We start from the raw sequence: 15,767 nt of genomic DNA on the forward strand, positions 1-15,767 counted from the left end.
AGATGCGCCCGCCCCTGGGGGGAAGGGTAATCTTGAGCTGGGCAGCCCCCTTTGGCACAGGGCCTGGCTACCAGCTAACACTCCTGGCAGTTGGAGGAATGAGTGCTTCAGTCTTAAAGGAGGGATCTGAGCAGCACACTACAGCGTCCTACTGCACCGCTCCCTCACCTTCACTCTTTAGAGCTAGAGTTTATTGTGTGTCCTGTTATTCTGGTGTCAAGGGTTCTGTACTGTCTCTTATTTTCCTACGTCCTGCTCTCAGCCTGGGAAATAATTCTATTATGAAATTCTCCTCGAATAACCTAATTTGAATCATTTGCTTCCTGCTCAAACCCTAATACCCTATGCAATTAATGGTCCAGTTTTAATTGTTTCTGTGAAAAACTAATTTCCCCAAACTTGTATGATTTCTTATAGCAGTAACCCCAAATAGAAACAAAAGTTTGTGAATCTTTTTTTCCCCTATTTTAGTGAGCCACACATACTTCTAGTTACTTGAGTCATAATTTAAACCTTATCCTTGACTTTTCTCTCTCGTTATCCTCAGATACTATTGATGCTACCTCCTAAATCTCTCTCCATCCCCTCACCAGAAAACTCATTTGTCTCACGTTCCCCAGCAGATGTAGGCATTAGCTGTGCAGGGGATGTGGGGATGAGTGTGACAGCTCCCCTGTCCTCTGGAAGCTTTCAGTCAGCAAAGAACCGGGTAAAGAAAGAAAAGTTTATGGGGAGGAGGCAGAACTCCAGAATAGTGAAGCAAGCTGCCCAGGATCAAGCCGCTACTAGATGGCAGATGGAGGTCTTGGTTGCAAAAGCTGAAGAATTGAGACAGAGAACCTGAGACCATCCAGCCAGTATAAACAGCCTGACGTTTCCCTTTTCAAAGGGAAGCCAGGAGCCCTTAGGAGTGTACAGACAGAGAGACAGGGACTAGGATATAAGCCAAGCCATGTTCTTTGAATGCGCTACCCTTGCGAGCCACCCCCACCCTGGCATACATCAGTGGGGGAGGCATCTGCATATGTGTGCACTTGGCCTCACCCCCAACTCTGGGCAAGTGCATCCAGGCCACACCTGTCCACAGCCCACATAGATGCAACTCTGGCTAATTGCATCTGAGCTCTGCACATGTGCACATCAGGGCCCCACCCCCCAGACTCAGGCTTGCTCCCAGGCACATCCTCCCCGCTGGGCGCCCACACATCCATTCACCAACCTCTTTACCCCTGCACCCCAAAACCCTGTCTGCACACTTGCACACCCTTGCCTCAGCCCTGGCACAAGCACCCTGCTCCCACACCTGGTAGGTGCTCACGTGCACATTTATGCTACATAGACCCCACCCTGCACATGCATACACCCCTGCCCCAAGCTCCCCACCCCCCGCACCGGCGTACCAGTGCCAGTGCCCTACCCACCCTGACATTACCTGCCCTGACTCATGTCCTATAACCCCTGAGATCTGTGCCCTACTGCTACACACTGGTATATCCCCATCACGGTCCTACTGAACTACTCTGCCCCATGCAAGGACACACCCATGCCCTGCCCTCCCTGTGCCTTGACTTCTGCACCCCGTACCCCACACCTTGATACTCATGACCCCCACGCTCCACACACCCACCCACATCCTGCCTGTGCACCAGCCCCATGTGTCTTCCTCTTCACATACCACTGCACCCTACCTCTGTGTCCCCCATGCTGCACCCTGCTCCTGTGCTCCAAGGCCTTCCTAAGCTGCACCCCACCCCCACAGCCCTGGCACCGCACCCCCACAACCCTGTACCTCACTCCCCATGCTCACAGGCACCAAAGTAGCCTCCCTGATCCATGCTTACACCTACACCTCAACCCGTCGCAGCGCTATTGTGCCCTGTCTCACGCCCTGCATCCTGTTCCACAGCCAAATGCAAAGCTTTGGATTAGTGAAGGAAATCAACTTCCTTCACTATCAAGTATTTACATACCGCGAAGGCAACAGAAGATCGCTAAGCATACCAAGATGCAGACAGATATAGCCCAGCCTAATAACCAAATTAAAACACCAGACAACACACAGACTTTGGAACAACTGATCAAAGATGTTCATATAACTACTAAATAAAATCAATGTGATGGCTGATGACATAAAGGAGATAAAAAAGACAGAGGAAGAGCATTAGGAGGAATTTGAAAAAATAAATAGAAAAACTAGCAGGTATCACAGAAATTAAAGATGTTGTAGACCAAATCAGAAATATACAAGAGACACATAGTAGCAGATTTGAAGTGGCAGAAGAAAGAATAAGCCTACTAGAGGATAGGGTAACTGATTTCTAACACACCAAGGAGCAAATGGCAAAAAGGATGGAAAAATTTTCATTGGATCTCAGGGAAATGATGGACAAAACAAAGTGCACCAAATATAAGAATCATTGATGTCCCAGAAGGAAAAGAGAAGGTTAAAGGGCTAGGAAGATTAGTTGAGGATATAATGGGGGAAAACTTCCCAACCCTTATAAAGGAATAAGCCAGACACAAAAGGATAAATATGGTCTAATTCCACTTTTATGACCATGGTAAAAGTAAAAGTAGAGGCTTATAATACAGAATATAGGAGACCTAGAGATACATGGAAACTAGAGATGGGTGAAGAGTTAGCTAATGAGGTCGAACTTAAATGTGAGGGAATAGATAGAAGTGAAGGCAGTTCACTAGTGGGTCTATAAGTAATATTACCATATTGAAAATGAACATGATTGGAAGGGGTTGTATAGATCCATGTGTCCCACTAATTAACACTACAAATATAAATAAGTTATTGCATGAACTACTGCAAAGGTATGAATCTTGTACAAAGAGTATATAAGTTTGGGGCATAGGAAGAAAACTGCTATTGCGTGCCATGGGCTATGTTTAACAGGAAAACATAACAGTGCCCCAGCAACACCAAGGGTAAATAATAGGGGGAGGGATGAGAGTTAAGGGAGGTTTGGGTTTTCTATTTGATGTGGGTGTGTTTATTGGTTATCTTGCTTTTGGAAACAATGAAATGGTCTGAAATTGAGAGTGTTGATGGACTGTTGTCTTTGGACATTATACATGATGCCCAGTGGATGCAGGTGGCTGAAGAATGCACTGACTGGAAAGTAGATTGACAAATGATGGTGTATACAAATGATCAAATATTGTGCTACTACAAAAAATAAACAATGTTGTGAGGCATGCAGCTTTGTGAATGAACTTGTGGGACGTTTGGTGAGTCTCATTTAGAAAATACGTGTAACAAAACAGGGGCCTAGATTGTAAACTCTTATAGCACTCACATTTAATCTGGAGTGATAATTGTTATTTCTGGATTTTGACATGCTATTTTAGATATGTACAACTGATGTTTAGAGTTAAAAATGAAGCCAATCAGGTTGGGATTACGGTAATTCAGAACATAGGTATAAGGAAAACATTGTCTATATTTTAGAACCTTATCTACTTTTTGAGACCAAAGAAGAAGGATTTATTTTGTCCAGAACCTAAATTTTTCAGTAGCACACAATCTTAACTTGTCTGGATAGATCATTTAAACAATCCAATCACAGGGAGCCCAGAATAAGAATGAGGGGCTTTAGTTCCATATAGCTTAATGTAATGCCTGGACACATCCCAGAATATATTAGGCAGATAATCAAAAAGTATTGGCAAAGTCACTTGAGGGATGGGAGAAAAAATATGGAACTATTAAATTTTACCAATGGGAAAGCCCCTGATATTGTGTCAAACATTAGGGACTCCCAAGTCAATAGGCCAAGCCCTTGATCTTAGGCTTGCTCTTCTGAGGCTTATGTAAGTAGTGGAGAAGCTTAGCCTACCTATAGGTATGCCTAAAAGTTACTTCCAGAGGACCTCTTTTGTTGCTCAGATGTGGCCCCTCTCTCTCTCTCCTCTCTCTCCCCCTCCCTCCCTCCCTCTCTTACCCCAGCTCTGCAAGTGAAACCATTGCCCTCTTCTGTATGTGGGACATGACATCCAGGGGTGAAAGTTCCCTGGTGGCATGGGAGATGACTCCCAGGAATGAGCCTGGCCTTGTCACTGTGGGATCAACAATGCCATCCTGACCAAAAAGGGGAAAGGAAGTTGAACAAATAAGGTATCAGTGGCAGGGAGAGTTCAAATAGAGTTGAGAGATTATTCTGAAGGTCACTCTTATGCAAGCTTCAGTTAGACATTGCTACCCTCCATAACTTGCCAAATCCCAACCAAAGCCATTCCAGCCAATCCTAAAGAAGACATAGAGCATTATATAGGATTCTACAAAGGTTTCATGCACTAGGATAACTTTCCAGAAGCCTACAACCTCAATGTGGGTCCTTAGACCAGATAAGTCCTGAAATGCAAAGGGGCCAGCCTCTCCATAACATCAACTAGTTCCATTTTCCTATCCCACATTATCGACAACCCCTTCCGACATGAAAAAATTAGAATGGGCATAGCCCAAATACCCCTAAAGAGAAGGAGAAAGATCAAAGGAAGTAGTGGAGTTATACAGAGAAGGTAGGGTTTAACAAATGAGTATGATTGCTGAATCATTATATTGATATTTCTTTTAGTCTCCAGTATCTTGGTGCAGCTAGAAGCAAAAACCTAAAATTGTCTAATTATCACTCATACCAAACTGAAATCTCTTCTACAGCTAATCATTGTGATGTGCTTTGAAATTTATTGTTTTTTTTGTATATGTTATTTTTACACACAAAAAAAGAAAGTCAATTGTGATGATAAATGCACAGCTGTATGATGATATTGTTAACCATTGATTGTATACTTTGGATGATTCCATGGTATGTGAATATATAATATATATCAAGAAAAATTTTTTTAAAACTCATGGATTTTTATATATTTGAAGTGTTTCAATCCATTTCAGCCATTATTTTTTGGCTTGCAGTTGCCCCTTCAAATTAAGTTTATAATTTGCAAGATACTGTTACATTTGTCATTTAAACCTAACCTCCAACCCTGTCAGGGTAGGTATTATTATTCAGTTTTATAAATGAAAAATCTGAAGCCTTAAGGGTGAAATGACTCAACCAAGATCATATGGCTTGAAAGTGGAGAACAAGGACTTGATATCCATTGTTCTTTCCATTAAATATAATAATGGTTGAGGGGATCAGAGTGTTAAAAGTGACAAGATTTTTTTCCCTCTGTTTTTGAGATTAAACAGCAGGTATCTTTAACCAGTGGGAATATGATATTAAGCAATATCCACTTTGGAAGGCATTACTTGTAGCAAACACTGTTGAGAATAATGTCATGTTGATAATACTGTAACTTAGTAAATAGCCTGCCTCAACTTTGTTTGTGAAGCATTTCAATTTTGATTACTCTGTGTGGGATCTACTGCTCATATGTGTATCATTTTATGGTCTGCCCATGTCTGGGGAGTTAGCACTATATGTTGCCTAGTGTTTTTAATTCAGAACTTCTACTAAAAGAAACCTTAGCCTCTTATATTCAAACCGTAGTTTTAATAGCACAAGCTATTTCCTTCTTATGTAGCTTTGTGGGCATAGTGATAAAATAAATACCACAAAATCACTGATGAGATGAAAATTGAGCTCCCTGCTTCTGTGCAGCCATGTAGGTAAAACAGTAATTGGTTCTGATAATAACTTTTGTTCTTACAAACCAAAGTCTAAATGAGAGTCACATTTGATATATCTGCTTGTAATTACTATCAAAAGGAGAGAATACAAAGTTTGGATTCTTTAGTGACTCAAGACAGATTAAATAAAATACTTTCTTTGACCAATTTAGGAAAAATTTCTGAAATTATTTCTGATATTTACCTTACTTTTGGTAAAAAAAATGACCATCCTCTAGAGCATACTTTTCTGCTTAATGGAATGATTAATTTTGTTTTTGTATTTAAATCTATCATTGTTTTTCTTGAGAAATCCTCTTACTGAATCTGTTAATATAGCTTATGCTTATAAATATTTTTCTGTTCATCTATAGAAATTTAAGTTTTGAATGTATTTGGTTGTCAATTTCAGTGAAACTATTTGGCATATTAATATTATTCAAATTTAGAAGCCTTTCATGTTTTTCTTTTCTTTCTCTGTGTCTTTTTAAAGGTGAAATTAAATCATGTTTTCTAAATATTATTATTTTGGTATACACATGCTTTGATGCCAAAATAGTAAATATTAGAAAATTAATAATTTTAAAAACCTTTCCCATTGTTTTAGAAGCCAACAGTAAAGAATTTATATTATCAGCCATCATTTCTGTTGGATTTCTATTTACATACTGATTTCTTTTTTAAAATATCTGTATCCAGTGTCGCAGAAATGTAAAAGTGGGCAGAAAATGACTGAATTCTAATTCCAGTTTTAACAAGGATACTATATCTGATCATTTCCTCCCTGTACCAGTCCTATAGCCACACAAAGTTGATGGTGTATAATAAAACTAAGGAAACTACTGTGGTCCACTGAGCCAATGATCCCAGAATTAAAAAATTTCTAACAAAGCTTAGACATGATAGATAGAGCTATTACTATCAGTTGTATCCAGAATGCAATTAAAAAAAAACACCCTAATTACAGGAGCTAAATCCAGTCACCATAATACATATCAGCAATTTCCCGATCCTTGGTAGAATGAAATTATTCTGGAAGTTTAATTAAGAAAGAAAAAATTATGTTCAGGTATTAATTTCAATAAAAGTAGCACTCAGCTTCCATTCAGAAAACCCAGAGTAGTGCTGTGAGTGTGGTTTACCCACGGAAGTCAAGCCATTTTTAATTGGGCCCTACATTATTTTTGTCACTGCATGTACTTCAAGGAAAAGGGAATAGACATGCCATATTTGCAACCTGTGTGCCTGCATGAGTTAAATAAAATGGATAGTTGAGGACAGTTACTTGGAGATTTGGTTAAAAAAAACTGAACTGCTATTAAAAAATAAAAAGTAGGTTTGGAGCTTGTGTTAAGATATAGCTTATCAGCATAGCATACATTCCTCAGATATTTTTGTAGCATCCCCTTCACTTTGATCTTAGGCATAGGCCATTTATGAATGGTTATTATAAAAGAAATATCTGGTTCCTATAGCCATTTTAACAGTTGCTTCAGATCACCATCAAAACTAAGACGCTTAATTTAAAGGAAATAAGTCTTTGAAATTGCTTGCAACACCCCCAAGCTCCCAAAAATAAGTCACAGAGGCCACATATTATATGATTCATTTATGTGGAATATCAAAAATAGGCCCAAACCATAGGCGCTGGGGAGATTGGGGAATTGAGAATGACTGCTAATGGGTATGTGCATTCTTTTGAGGGTAATGAAAGTGTTCTGGAATTACACAGTGGTGATGGTTGCATAACTTTGTGAATATACTAAAACTCACTCACTGAATTGCTCACTTTAAAAGGGCAAATTTTATGGTATGCTAATTATATATCAGTAAGCAATAGTCACAGAAGGCTTTAGAAGCTCTTGGTAATACTATATTCCTTAAGTGCCAACTTAGTTTTAGTTTCAAATCCTAGACTGTCAAAGCTCGGGGATAAGTTCTCAAGAGGCCATCAGGTCTAACTTCTGCTTTTAGCAAATAAGAAAATTGATTTCCAAAGAAATGACCTACCCAACATCACACGCAGGTGGTCCAGGGTAGAGCAAGAGCTCATGATGCCCACCCAGGGCCCCTTTCTTACCTTCACTGTGGTGCCTGCTCTGGTTGTTCATTTTTAAGCATTTCAGCAGCTTCTAATTTGAATCATTTAAGATGAGAATTAATGGTTCAAACTAAATGTTTTTATTTTTTTCGATCAAAGCTTAAGTTACTCTTAAAAATAGCAAAATCTTTGTGAAGGAGTACATACATTTGTTGTGAATTTACCGAGTCCAAACTGATATTTACCTGTAAATGTCCCCTGCGAAAGCTGGCCATATTAACAGACCAAGGGGGCCCCCTACCTGTGTGTTTGCAGAATAGATTACATTACAAAATCTTTGACCTGGAACGCTAAATAAGTCAAGACCATCTATTCTAGGCCTTTATCCACCTCTGTTGGCTTCTAGCATTATTTCTTAGAAGAGGAATTGTCTCTGAGGATGCATTTGTGTGAATAGCGTGACACATGGAGGAAGATCTGTGGAAAGTTCCTTTTCTGTGAATAAAGTGACCAATTAACAACCTAAATAAAAGATCCAGATATATGTTTTATTAGTGAGAATTACATTAAAATAATCATTTTCAGAAAACTTTGTACTCCTTTGAGGGTAGAGAATATTAGTAAGCATTTTTGTTCATCCAGCATGAAAGTTTCATTGTTTCTTTGTTTCAGCAAAAGATAGGATTGAATGTAAAAATCATGCAGGATCCTGAAAACACCCACCACAGAGCTGCTGTAAATGCAAACTATGGAATCAGTTTGCCATATATTAATCAGAGAAAAACATGTGTAAGTAATGACTGCTTTAATGAGCTCTTAATTTTTTTTAAGAATTAAAAATCATTTATTTAGTAGTGTAAGATTAATATAGATTTTAAGAAAAGATGTGATCCTTTTGTCCTTGGAATTTTGGGGGGTGATAAAAAATGGAGTGGCTTTTATTCTGTTAATAATTAGAAATGATTACTAAAACTTAAACCTATTTTAAAAGATTTTTAGCATATTTGAATTTCTCTCTATTTATTGATATTCTTAAAGAATCTAGTACCATAATTTTAACCAGGAGGAATAATTTAACAACAAAAACAATTAACAGAGAAATTTTAAATGTTTTCTTTCTTTGATAGTAGGCTTACCACTAGAAATATCAAAAGAAAACTATGGTACAGCATTAGCTGTAAGGATGTATATTTACACAATGTGTAAAAATTTAGGAAAATTGTTCTAAATCTGCAGCAAGCAGGGATTACTAATCCTTCATGTCAATAAAATGATGAGAGGGGAAAAATAATCAAATGGAGACTGACATTCAGAGATCTCAGAGTCTGTGCCTATTTTTGCCATTGACTTGCTGCTAAAGTCCAAAGCAAAGATTTTGTTCCCTCAATGTTGTGTGATTTTCATAGGAGAATTAAGAGTGGTCTCCAGTTCAGTTGGGAAACTATTTTATTTGAGTTCATTTCTAATACTGAAAATACACATACTTTAAATTACTGAGGTCACATGTATACATTTTTAAACTTTGGCTTCTCTCAACAGCTTAAATTTATTCTTCAGTGAAATCAAATTTAATTCTACGATTAAATTGCAAAGCCATTTCTAACCAGCTTAATAGTCTTTTAGATTAATCTTCCAAATTTCCTACATGGGAATTTTCAACTGCTTACTTGCTTCATGTCACCCTGAAATACATTTTTGATTTCTTTGTGTATATTACGTTATTCTAGCAGGTTTGGTTTAAGAACACTTTATCACAGAAATACTTTTACAGCCTAACAAATAACCAGAAAGTTAGATATTTTTATTCCTGCTGAAACTTTATTTAAAATGTTACTGTAAATAATGTGAAAGTGTTTTTATCTGTTTCCCATGAGCGTGAAGCCCTTGAAATAAAAATATTATTTCTCTGGCTGTAAAGACAGAAGCAGATTTCTCCTTTGTCATTGTTGGTTTTCCCCTTCAATCTAGAATTAATATTGGCTTAGCTGGTGGAGTGCAGAGGCTTCGTAGCCTAAGGCAATTGCTGTATTTCATACAAACTTTTTCTGATGAGTATTGAAGTTTTAAAAGGCATGCCTTTAGATTTAGACAGGATTATGCTTTGCTTTAATGAATCCAAGTGACGATTCAGATATAGAGAATTCAAAATTATATCCATATTTGCCATTTATTATGTTTATTATATTTTTTCTAATTCCCAAATAGAATGAGTGCCTTGAAACTGTGCTCATGTATTTTAAGTACAGAGGATTTGGGAAAGCACTTTGCCTTATATGACATAAAGATAATGAATATCTCATTTACTTTAATAAAGATTCTTTTTAAAAACAAAATTTGACTCCGTAAAATCTACATGAGAGCACTTTAAAATTATGTCCATGATGTCCATTTTGCTGAAACTGACTCTTGGCATTTCATTCAAAATGGCTGACCTATCATTTTATGTTGATATCGATATATATTAGAACTAACAGAAAATGGTATTTTCCTTTTGGATTTATAAAATAGAAGAATAGTGCAAAAAGTCCTATGAAAGAAATATTTGGGTGTTGGTCTTTAACAGTCGTGTAGAGTGTTTCTGAGTAAATATTTGTGACTTACTACCTATAAAAATTGTCTTCTAAGCACTTACCCAAACTGAAGCCATGAGTCTAGCCTTGTGATATATAGTCAATTAGAAGAGGAGCATCAATGCTAATCATTTCTTAGAATCACTCTAAACCCTCAAAAGCGATTATAATTTGATGGATGAGGGTCATGTGTTTCCTTTCTTCTTATGAAACTTGCAAAGTTTGTCAAAAGCCTGTAAATAGTCCTAGACATTTTGTGACAAAGCAAATTTGAACATGTAGTCACCTTATATTATTACCTCTTAGAAGTTGGTATTTTCTCCATGTCTCTTAATAATGAGAGGCGGATACAGGGATTTTTATGCACTGAAAACACCTATGCCCCATATATACACATACACATATAAAACACTCAAATCACAAAATTGCATTCAGAAATTTATATCTTGTAACTCTTGTGTAAAATAAATTTACAGAAAAATATTAAAAGTGAAACCTCACTAATAATTTCTTGAAATATCTTAAATCTGCCAACTAAAAAACCAACAGCCTTCTAACATGTTTTTGAGCAGGTCTTTATAAGCATGAAGAGACAAGAAGAAATCTCTGATATTGTTCATACCTGCCCACTGACATTTAGTTCCAGTTAGACTGTGTAATGCAACACAGTGAAAGATCTATAGAAAATTTGACTTTGATTTATTTTTGTTAAATAAAAAAAGTCTCTTAAAAGGCTTGAAACATGTATCTGTTAATATGAATTTTAAAAGAAAGATTATGAATGCATTAACAAAACAGCCAAGCAAAACATTGCTTGGAGCTGCTGCACAAATAACTCTGATTATAACTGTTATGACCTAGAAAAGAATCATAAAAACATTTTTCTTTTTGGCAAGATATGAGTTGCTGTAGAATTATACCAGTTCTTTGGTCCCACTTTCCAAATAAATAAATATATAATGTAATGTAAACTTAGAATCTTTTATTTATTCATGAGGTTGGATTTAATACTATTATGATTTCTAGGTTTTATGAGTCATATGTTATGCCGTGTTTTTCACTAACTTAGTTGGGTAGCAACCACACTTCACAAATCATAGTTTCGTTCTTCACTGTTTCACTTGCAGTGTACATAGTAATCTCTCTCTCACTGAAAGCACATTCATTTCTCAAATGATAAAGTAATGGAAAGTGAGGCAATTGTGTTAATGTCAAATGATTAGAAGATGCACCAGAAGTAAGAGGTGGGGGCAGGGAAGGGAGAGATAGAAGGACAATTTCAAAACATGATTGTGTTTTAAGCCCATGCATATGGCCACAATTACAGTCACAACATAATTTGGCAACGGTAGCAGAATTAGATTTAAACAAATTGATGTTACACTGCAGTAATTCAGAATGAGCTTGTTGCATTTATAAACCATAACAAGAAGCAGAATGAATTAATAAACCCTTCTTGTCACTAAAAATAAAAAAGGGAATAATTGCTGAGATGGAGTTAACTTAACAGATGACTATAGTCAGCATCCTTTCAGCCTAGATATGGGAAAGTGAAGGTCACCCCCATCTCAGATGACAAAGAGGGAACATTTTGTTGGTAAACAAATTAATCTTTTGAAAGGTCGCCATTTGTTTTAGGTTTTTATCCAGTTCTTGTCATCTGGAATCAGAGATTGACTGTCACTTCACTAGGCAGGGGTGCAGTCGAAGCAGACAAAGCTGCTTCTGTACATATCAGCATTCCTTGACAAAACTCAGTGCCTGATTGTGATGCTATGGGCTGCTGGTTTACAGCTGTCTCCGGACAAGAATGGAGGCCCACCCCTGAATTCCAATAAGATGGGCCTGTATATTCCTCCTGCTGTAAGCTGGCCCTCTGCCCACAAGTAAAATGTATTGTAGTTCAAGCCAGCAATTATCTCTTTTACTTCCTTCTGTGCTGCTTCTGTTCTCTTTTTCCAAAAAACAGATGTGGGTATTCATTCAAGTTCTGCATCTATTCTTTCTCACACCTGCTGGGGCAGAATTTTGACAGAGGTAGAGTTTGGGGAAGCCAGCAGACGACAATCACATGTAATTTCTTTGAGAGCAGCTAAAAAAAAATGTTGATTTTTCAGGATGTGTGGAGTCAGCATCTTGGTCCCCCCCCTTTCTCAGGAGCATTTGGTAAATTAAATTAATTGAACAAAAGCAAATAGCTTTAAGGACATTCTGAAATGCCAGATCCTATTTATGACACACAGTCATTACCCAAGGACTGCGATGACATGTACAACATCCCTGCTTCCTTCATTGAAAGAGAGCTTTCTCTTCAGGTTACTTAGAAAGGGTTTTCAAGAAAAAAAGCGATGACTTCATGTTCCTCCCGATTGACAGACTTTTATAAAAAGCATTCCACCAATATGGTGGTGTATTGCATTTGTATGTTGTTGATGTTCAGAATTTTAATTCTTTATTGTTTTGGAGCAATGGAAATGCTGAAGAGAGTGAGTGATGTTATCATTGGCTGGTGTGTAGTTCTCTCACAAAAACCAGTTATTATGCAGTTTTAAGACAGAATAAACTTGTGAAGTATGTAACAACATGGATGGACCTAGAGAACATTACGCTGAGTGAGACTAGCCAAAAACTAAAGGACAAATACTGTACAGTCTCACTGATATTAACTGACATTAGTGAATAAACTTGGAATATTTCGTTGATAGCAGAGGCCATCAGGAGATAGAAATAGGGTAAGATATTGGGTAACTGGAGCTGAAGGGATACAGACTGTGCAACAGGACTGGATACATAAGCTCAGAAATGGACAGCACAATACTACTTAACTGTAATACAATTATGTTGAAACACTGAATGAAGCTGCATGTGAGAATGATAGAGGCAGGAGGGCTGGGGACATAAATGAAATCAGAAAGAAAGATAGATGTTAAAGATTGAGATGGTATAATCTAGGAATGCCTAGAGTGTACAATATAGTGAAATGTACAATGTACAAATTTTAAAAATGTTTTTGCATGAGGAAGAACAAAGGAATGTCATTATTGCAGGGTGCTGAAAATAAATGGTAATTAATATTTTAAAATGTCACCTTATGTGTGAGACTAAAGCAAAAATTGTTTGTTTGTTACAAAATTTATATTTTGACTAGTGCATTTCCTAATATAACTTATGTAGATAGTTTGATTGAACACCATAAGTACTTGGAATCTCAGGTAGGACATGAGATTTTGTTGGCTTGTCCAGAGTGATGCCCCGATGAATCCCAGAGTGATTTGATCAGTGAGTGGAATAGTATTTGCAAAGCCCGCTTTGGGGAATGGTGAGAACGGGAAGAAATTCAACTTCCCCAAGTTGAATTCTTGATATTCTCACAAGCAGAGTGGACAATCGAAGCTATAGGCTGAGCCCCCAGGATAGGTCAAGTCTACTTAAAATCTGGGCCTGGGAGTCACCCCCAAGAGAGCCTCTTTTGTTGCTCAGATGTGGCCTCTCTCTCCAGCCAACACAACGAGCGGTCTCACCACCCTCCCCCTCTCTGTGTGGGACATGACTCCCAGGGGTGTGGACCTTCCTGGCAACGTGGGACAGAGATCCTGGAATGAGCTGAGACTCAGCATCAAGGGATTGAGAAAAACCCTAGAATGAGCTGAGAATTAACATCAAGGGATTGAGAGAACCTTCTCGACCAAAAGGGGGAAGAGTGAAATGAGACTAAGTGTCAATGGCTGAGAGATTCCAAACAGAGTGGAGAGGTTATCCTGGAGGTTATTCTTACGCATTAAGTAGATATCACCTTGTTGTTCAAGATGTAGTGGAGAGGCTGGAGGGAACTGCCTGAAAATGTAGAGCTGTGTTCCAGTAGCCATGTTTCTTGATGATGATTGAAAAATGACATAGCTTTCACAATGTGACTGTGTGATTGTGAAAACCTTGTGTCTGATGCTCCTTTTATCCACCATATCAACAGACGAGTAGAACATATGGAATAAAAATGAATAATAGGGGGAACAAATGTTAAAATAAATTTAGTTTGAAATGCTAGTGATAAATGAAAGCGAGGGGCAAGGGGTATGGTATGTATAATCTTTTTTTTTTTCTGTTGTCGTTTTATTTCTTTTTCTGTTGTCTTTTTATTTCTTTTTCTGAATCGATGCAAATGTTCTAAGAAATGATGAATATGCAGCTATGTGATGATATTGAGAATTGCTGATTATATATGTAGAATGGAATATGTTAATATTTTTGTTTGTTTGTTGTTAATTTTTTTAATTAATAAAAAAAATGAAAAAAAGAACCCAGTTACTCTAGGAGTGGACAGGGTCAATTAATGTTCATATTAAAAATCTAGCTGTAGTGAGTTCCCCAACTTCTTTAGAATGCCATTATTTCTTTGGCTTCTCTGCTGACATCCTATATGCATTCCCACACCAATCCTATGCTGAACTCAAAAGCACTTTTTAGCTCTTAGTATAACAATTCTGGGTCAGTCTGTGTATTGCAGATTCTTAGTAGACCTCCTAGAAAAAGTCTCCGTTGCTTCATGTGTAAAATAGTGATCATCGTATCTCAAAGGATTTAATGAGATTTAAATGAGATCACACAAAGCAGTCTGTAAAGGTCCAGGTACTTAGGAAGTGCTCTGCAAATGTCACTTAATAATATTCACATATTGTGCCATGCCGTGTTTTATATCGTCTTTAAAACTTACATTGTAGTAGGAGTCAGGGGAGAGAAACAAAATATTGCTGAGCTCTCTTCCGAGGATTCTATTTAATAATAATTCATATGATTATGCCTTCTTTCTCACACAGATATGAAACCAGAGACCTTGCTGTCTATTCTGTTTGTTTCAAATCTCCCACCATAACACACAGTGTTTTGCGCATAATAGGTAATCAGGAGAACACTGATTTGTCCAGTCTCTGCATTGAAGCTATATAGCCTGATTCTGTTTAGAAGTGAAGATTTTTTGCCGGCTCTCCAGTAGGTTCGGTTGCACTGGGTTCATCTAACAGGATTTACCTGGTGAAATATCCTGGCTCCTGGTTTCTTGTTACAATTCTGTCACTAGCTAGCTGTTTCCAGGAGCAAATTACTCTATCCCACTGATTCTCATTTTCCTGGTTTATAAAATGGGGAGAGTCTAAATGGGAGACAGTCTAGTGTGGTGGGCGGTTTGGAACTGAGTAAATTAGAATTTGGGTCTTATCTCCGCCATTGCAAGCTGTTAACCCTAGGTGAGTAAAGGAAGGTCTGGGGTCCTCAGTTTCCTCTTCTATGAAATCAGGATGTGCCTCCTAGGCAAAGGCGTTAAGAGAATTTCTGATAATATATTAACATTTCTGGTCTATAGGACGTGTTTAATAAGGTTCTTGGTTTTCTGAAAAGTGAGTTAATATTAAAAATCCCAGACTTCCTTCTCCATTCTTCATCCCAGGCTTTCAGAAAAGGATCTAATTTGGCCCCTTTTTTACTCCAGTATAATTGAGCAATAGTGCTTAATGCTGTGGTTTTTTAATTGAGCCAGAGAATC

The 15,767-nt window shown here is 37.6% G+C and overlaps 1 protein-coding gene across 17 annotated transcripts in view; it reads left to right on the plus strand.

Moving 5' to 3' along the window:
- The window catches only part of IQCH (IQ motif containing H), a 242,045-nt gene that overhangs the window by 32,007 nt on the left and 194,271 nt on the right, over window positions 1-15,767 (plus strand). For 15 of the 17 annotated variants that reach the window (XM_077128303.1, XM_077128304.1, XM_077128295.1 and 12 more), the window contains exon 5: window positions 8,337-8,453. The exons of 1 other annotated variant lie outside the window; for it this stretch is intronic. In XM_077128303.1, the coding sequence (XP_076984418.1) occupies window positions 8,337-8,453 (117 nt within the window). Of the gene's footprint in view, window positions 1-8,336; window positions 8,454-15,767 lie in introns of those variants that run through there. One more of the 17 variants, XM_077128301.1, reaches the window with a different exon arrangement.

Source organism: Tamandua tetradactyla, chromosome 14, assembly GCF_023851605.1.
Source record: "Tamandua tetradactyla isolate mTamTet1 chromosome 14, mTamTet1.pri, whole genome shotgun sequence".
Classification (NCBI taxonomy): domain Eukaryota; kingdom Metazoa; phylum Chordata; class Mammalia; order Pilosa; family Myrmecophagidae; genus Tamandua; species Tamandua tetradactyla.